Consider the following 7,250-nt stretch of genomic DNA (forward strand, 5'->3'; position numbering starts at 1 on the left):
ATGCATTGAAGTTTGAGACAGACAAAGCATTCTCCTCCACTGCCAGCACTTTTCATGATAGTGTCGTTCCACTGTCTGTGGCAGTATCAAAAAGGACAGGGTGGATGCGAAAGCAAGGCTGGGTTTGCTTCATGCTACCTATGTGAAGGTATCGTTAACACACCGTGAAACCGTACCTTTGGTCGCTGACTCTCAAATTCAAAATTTTTTTCTCATTCAGATTTGTGTTTTCTGACTGCGGCCCTTTCCGTGGGAAAACATTCCATTTGCAAATGTACTTATTTGACTAAACGGTTGAATCTGAGTACAACAAACCAAATTGCTGATTTTAGTGCATTCGTTATGTTGGGGTTCCTTTGTATATGACTCCAGAAAAAGCCGACCATTGTCTGCTCACACTCCGCCGCGCCCGCCCATATAGGAATAAACTTAATTTTGGTTGGCCACGATGCTTATCGGTGTAGTGGCTGTCGTGTGTCCACCCATACACATTTTGTTGGCTTCCCGAAAACCTCAAAGAACAGCTGTATTTTGCTTATGTGCATTCACTAATCAAATAAGTACATGTTTGCTAGAATCCCCATAATATTGAGTCAGCTGGTCTGCTTGAAAATGTTCAAAATATGGCAGTTAGATTTGTAATAGGAAGTCATACTAAAAGGCTTTGTATTACTGAGAGTAAGGGTAAGCTGCAATGGCAGGATTTAAAAGACTGGGAAATCTCTTCAGTTAAAATTATTTCAAGCATATACTGTTCCAAACGTATAGAGATAAATTCATATCAGGCTATCATCATACCTCACAAGAAAGAGATTACACTAAAAAGGTTTATTAATTTCCTTTTACTTATAGGTGATGCCTCACATTGTTTTTTCCTTGGACCAAAGGGACTGCAAGGTTTTTCAGCCTGCAATTGTTTGCATAGTTTTCAAAGATAATTCCCTCCCTGCGTTGTGTGCTTGATTTGAATGTAAGTTACATTACACAGATTGTATACCCCCCCTGCAATGCCAGTACAGGCGAAGCAGGTACTAAATGAATAACCACGAAAGGATTTTGGAGCGAGCAAAAATGGCATGTGCAATAGATATGCGTAGATGTCCCGTTGGTGTTGCTGTCAAACAAGAAATTGGGATATCGAGGAACTGAGCAAAGTAACTACATGTGTGCTTGCCAAACTATAGCTGTCATTTGCACCTTGATTGTGACTTAGCTACCAAAAGAAGTTTTTTTGTCTTGTTCTTTTTCTGTTAAAATGTACTTTTTTCTTTGTCTACTTTAGTTTGGGTTTTTGTAGCTATATCGTGCACATGTGACCAATAATGCCGTGTGGAAGTTAGTGGTTGTTGGTATTTCTCACTGCCTGTCGTTTGTTCAATGTGTGTACTAAAGTCAATAGAGCACCAACCACTATAAACCAGTGTGTTGAATTTGTTTTCTTGTTTTAGTACAAATGATCTGACTGGTTATGTGCCCAAATAAACAGTTAGATTATGAAAACAAAGTTCATCAGAACATGTCATGCATTTTACTTATAATTACCCTATTTCAACTGCAGAACCCACATATTAAGGCATGTAGATTTAAGTAGAACAAGTCTTTTTGCAATCCTTAGTTCTGAATAGGTGAGAGCAGTGCTGAGGACACAAAGTGAGTCCACATAGATAAATGGCATGGTGCACTGTGCACTGACTAATAATTGATGTGTTTTTGCAACAGACAAGCAAATAAATATCCAGTAATGCCTTGTCAAAGGCACGAAAGCACATAAAGAGGCAGGGGGTGGTCAGATACAAATGTGCCGTGGTTTCAGGTTTGTTAACAAGCATACCACTTTTCTGTAACTTCAGAGAACAGGTGCTGCGCTGACACATTAATCTTTTTTTTCTTGTTGTTATTTTGTGGGATTTGATTAGTTTCTGGGTTAATGGTTGCTGCTTTCGCTAACATGTCGCACTTATAAAATTTGGGCTGTCATCTGCACTGTTTACAGTGTATGTACTCTTATGGTCACATTATAGTGGTGCTTAATCGTGAAGGCTCTCATTCAAATATAAGCTTGTCTGGTCTACATATGCTTTCCTTCGTGCCAAAGGAATAAGATATACTATGTTTGTGTCAGAAGGAAAGAAACTGAGACTGGTGTCTATTATTGCACATAAATCTATGCTTAGTTGCGTTAACATTTTTGCATAATTTCAACAACTTAATTAGTGCATTTCTGTAACATTCACACTCTTTCTTATCCACTTAGGTGTAAGAAATAAAGGCAAAAAAGTAAAGCATTGCAGTGGATTTAACTTAATGCTCTTGATTCTTGTTACCTTCTTGATAGCTTTTCTATTTGGAAGAGCATATGTACAAAAGCATGTTTTGACCAAATAGGCTGCTGTTTGGGAGGCTTTGCAAGCACCACTATAACGTGACAACAGCAGTGTCTGGCCATTTGGTTATATAATTTCTGGTGTAATGACACCACAAAAAGTAAACAAAGATATGTACGCACATGACACAAGCACCGGATCTCACTTCAAGCTTTAAAATAAGGAAACAGGCAATATTTAATAACAGGTGGAGACATGATGTGATGATATCTGTTAAAAGAAATTCTTTATGCAGTGCAACTAATGGATCACTGATACATTCGTCATTCTTTTTAAATGTTGCAAGCCACAATTACCTTGCATGTTGTTAGGTCGTAATACCTGGCTACAACGCAAGTTTTGTGGAACACAGGACCGCAGTCACATTCTTTGCAGTATTTAACATTGTGTGATGGAGGAGTGTTTCACACGGATGACTCATACTCCCTCAATTTCCCTGATTTCGCATTAATAGAGCATCCCATCTGTCCAATGTAGGCACGGCCTTATGATGGCAGCAGACTACACAACGCTTGCGGCCTAGCTCACTAGATGCATATTGTGCTTCAACCACAACCAACCTTTTCCTTTTTTTGGCTTCTGCCTTTTATTACAGCAGAAAACTCTCCTAACAAGGGCCTGAGAAAACAATGATTTGCGCAACTAAATTAGGCATGAATATGGAATATAATGAATGAGATGAAGTAAAAAAGTGGTTGCAGTTGTTTCGTATGCATTTGTAATTTTCATGGGTAATTGTGTAGCTGGTCTCTACGGGCAAACATTTTTTTTCTGTATGAAACATGTGATGAGAGATTTGCTCTGATGTGAAAAAAAGACAAGCCAGGAAAACAAATTAATTTGTTGCGTGCAGCACAATTCGCAGGCGGTGCACTGTGCAACGGAGGTTATGTACAGTCAGCCATTCCCATCCAGTCATGCTTGCATTGCATACACACATTGTATTAATTTGAGATTGCGGTTAATGAAGTTTGTGTGGAATAACTCTCATTCGCACATAGTGATGCACTGCAAAATAATAGATTGGTTCGTTCTTGTGTTCATCAAAACTCGTAGCCAGAAATTATGAGCAGATGTACATAAGATAATTAAGCTTTAGCGGATTAGCACGAAAAGGACAAATGCATCAGTCATTCTCAGTTACATTGCACAAAGAATTTGTTTTTTAATTAATGACATCACTTCCTGTCACTATGTGATGTATATGATGTCTGTTTTCTTATTAAAGCGAGAGTTGAGGTTAGGCACTTGTGTCCTGCATGTCTTTGTCTTCGTTTGCTTCTGTGGTGCCATTACACCAGAATAAGTTCATGACAGGAGCTGCCAGTCTATGCAGTTATACTACATTGGGCTCAGTACGCCTGGCGGCCTGAATGTGATGAGTGCGAAGTAGCAGTAAGAACTTCAGAAGGGTAGAATTTTGTGTCGGTGGTGCATATTACAGTATGGTGAAGCGCTATAGATGGAACAGTGTGAGGCGAGACAGATGGGAAAGTGCTACAGACAACTGTGAATGTTTACTGGAAAGTTTCGCTGCAGCGGGACAATGCATGCGTTATCCTGGTGCAGCAAAATTTGCCAATGTTCATAGTTGTCAGTAGCACTTGCCCATCTACATTACACTTCACCGTACACTAGTAGCAATAACAACATAAACCAACTGACCCGAGCAATAATGAAAGCCCACAGAATTGCCAAATTGTAGGAGAAATGTTTCAGTGTAACACATGTTTTGTTAACTGACAAGCAAATGGCATACATGTCTGCGAACCGATGATCAGATGCATTTTTCATGCACATGCATAATTTTGTACAACTACTTCCTGCTTTGGTTTTTTATGGCTTTTAGGAAGCATTCCAAAGTACTTAACTGTTTGTCTGTTCTAAAATTGAATCTGTTCTCAGCCAGCACTATGTGGCATTACTGCATAACCCCTTCCTTCGTCAGTGTCCTTCGCACTGTTCCCAACTAAATATGAATAACCAAATAACCATGTTTTTAAATTTTCAGATTATGAAGAAAATACTCTTAATATGTATTTCATTAGAAAAATTTTCTCAATTTTAGGAAGAAGTCTGGCTGGCCCCAAGCCTGGTGCAAAATGAAGAAATGGTACTCCACATCAATTCATGTTTACTTGTCGTCATAACCAGTCTGTTAGCTTAATTTTTGGTTCTTCCTATTGAATTCTCAAGAAAGGTACCAACTCTGTCATTCATTGAAAACAAATTTTTGCACTTGGGGATGCAGCCATGCATTAATATCTTTATTTTTTAAAGAAAGTGCAGCTCCTGCGTGGAGCAATAGGTTGAATAAGACGAGGGTAAATGAAAAGATGGCGAAATTAGTCATCAACAGTTGTCCAACAAAGGAAGTCTCAAGCTGGAGGCAACATCTTTGCAAGAGAACCAAATGGCTCCAGCCTGAAACATTCGTTGTTCAGCCTGGCAAGTCTCCTTCTCGACATATTTCCTCTAGCCTGAGACCTATATCCATTCCACCACCCTTGACCAACAATACACCTATACATTTGGCAACCCGTGGAAAGGTAGCAAATTCACATTCAAGGAAAGGGAATGTGGTGTGCACCCTGGAAGGTAGCATGAACAGTATTTTATTTACTTAATGAAATGCAGATTTGCTATCCAATTACTTTATCCTGATAATTGGTTGGCTCTCTGCAATGTCTCTCAGTAAATATAATGCCTGGTAAATGGAACCAATTTCCCTGGTACCTTGAGGCTCCATTTAAAGAGCACCCACTGTAAAAATATAGGGGGGATCGTGTTTGGAACTTTCGTAAATGTAGTCTTAAACAAAACCGCATTTCAGTGGGAGCGAAATGCAAAAGCACCCGTGTACTTAGACAGGTGCATGTTAAAGAACCCCACGTTGTTCAAATTAATTCGGGGTTACTCGCTATGGCATGTGTCATAATCAGAAGGTGGGTTCTGGTTCGTAAAATACAATAATTTTTAATAGCTTGCTCAGAAATCCAGCACTAAATTATGTCGCTTGTTTGTGTGATGAGTCCCAATTTCTTAATTTAGTACTTTGACATTTATCATATTTGTGTGCTAGTCCATGCAAAATACCACTGATCGGCCTCATTATACCAGCCACTGTTAATTAGGAATGGCTTAGTCAAGCAACTTAAACTTACAGCACAAACACCTAAGACGAACCACAAAAGGAAGATACGACACACACTGGTGCTAACAACTTCTTTATTTCTTCGTCGTCGATGCAATATAAACCCTAGGCCACACTACCGCGCAGGCACTCAGATTACATTACAGAGATCTGCCAAATGATCACATACGCAAGCGTAGGAAGTCAAATTCAGATGGATGCACGGACAAAGATATCTTACTAATGCAATTATCGCCCTGCCTTCCTCTAAGGCAAGCCGCACATGCTCATTCTTGCTTTTGCCAAGAATCGACGTCCCATCAAGTTGTGCCTCACAATTGTTGCAAGAGTTTATATGCGCACCAAGGTGCGCTCCTCTATCTACATTTGTGTTTACTTGTTGCGCATGTTCCCTGAGTCGCTCATTGACGCAATGCCCTATCTAGCCAAGCTATGTCTTACCACATGAGAGTGAATGGCATAAACCACGCCGACCGCGCACAACACGTATGAAGCATCATGCCAAATTTGGCGTCCTCCTCTGCCCTCTCCGCAGGTGCGGGAGCACAGCTTTAAAAGCTTGTTCGGTGCAGAAAACGCCAAAGGAACACTATGCCTGCAAGCAATTTTCTTGAGTTGATAGATGACCTTATGTGTTTAAGGGACCGCGCAGGGAACATGCACAAAAAGTAAACAAAAATGTAGATAGAAGAGTGCACATTGTTGCGCATATAAACTGTTGCAAAAATTGTGAGGCACGACTTGATGGGACGTCGATTCTTGGCAAAAGCATGAATGAGCTTGCGCGGCTTGCCTTAGAGGCCTACCACATGAAAAGGCAAAATGATAATTGCATCAGTGACATAGCTTTGTCCCTGCACCCATCTGAATTTGAGTTCCTACGTTTGCATATGTGATAATTTGGGAGATCTCTGTAATGTAATGTGTGCGCCTGTGCAGTTGTGTGGCCTAGGGCATATATATGCATCGACGACGAAGAAATAAAGAAGTTGTCAGTTAGCGCCAGCGTGTGTCATATCTGCCTTTTGCGGTTCGTCTTAGGTGTTTGCGCTGTAAGTTTTAAGTTCAGAATTATGTACCAACTAGGGCAAATGAAGTTTTACTCTTAGTCAAGCGAGCTCAATATATAGTCTGTGCAAAAGTGTGGAGTGTCAGTACAAAGTAACAGTTCAAACACATGGCTCTGTAGTTACAGTTCAGTATGAAACGAGATAAGATTTCTTAGAATTTCTTTCATTTACTAATTTCATTGTGTTAGGACATGTACAATACTAGCAACTGGCATGCTTACAATGTACAGTGCTCTTTTTTAAAATCCAGACAATTGTTTTACTGGGGCAGAAATGTGCTTTCTTTTGGGCCCGGAAGTGAACATATTATATTTCTTACATTTGGTGTAAAATAAATTTTCTTCACTGTCAGTGTGTGTCTCGTGCATTTTTCCTTTCAGCAAGTAGCAACTGCTCTCGAAGGCGTTTGCTGGCCTCGGAGGCACTGCCGATAAGCTAGGACGACTGTATAAAAGCTTTGCAAAGAGGGGCTCTGTGATCAGCGAAAGGGAAAAAAATGAAGACGTGCGGTGACGGGTTCATTCGCCATTGGACCACGTGTGCGCGTGACTTGGTCGATTCAGCGGTGGCCCTGTGCCGTCGATTGGACCACGTGTGGCGAGCCCGCGGCGAAATGCTTCGTGGCGGTACGCCGCGCCTATG

At 40.5% G+C, this 7,250-nt stretch overlaps 1 protein-coding gene across 6 annotated transcripts in view; it reads left to right on the forward strand.

Moving 5' to 3' along the window:
* LOC129385718 (uncharacterized) overlaps positions 1–6,959 on the forward strand; it is a 71,157-nt gene extending 64,198 nt beyond the window's left edge. For all 6 annotated transcript variants that reach the window (XM_072289249.1, XM_072289247.1, XM_072289248.1 and 3 more), the window contains one exon: positions 4,453–6,959. In XM_072289249.1, coding sequence (XP_072145350.1) covers positions 4,453–4,551 — 99 coding nt within the window. In that variant the 3' untranslated portion in view covers positions 4,552–6,959. The remainder of the gene's footprint in view (positions 1–4,452) is intronic.
* The last annotated feature ends 291 nt before the right edge of the window (positions 6,960–7,250 follow it).

This window comes from Dermacentor andersoni, chromosome 7, assembly GCF_023375885.2.
Source record: "Dermacentor andersoni chromosome 7, qqDerAnde1_hic_scaffold, whole genome shotgun sequence".
In the NCBI taxonomy this organism is placed as follows: domain Eukaryota; kingdom Metazoa; phylum Arthropoda; class Arachnida; order Ixodida; family Ixodidae; genus Dermacentor; species Dermacentor andersoni.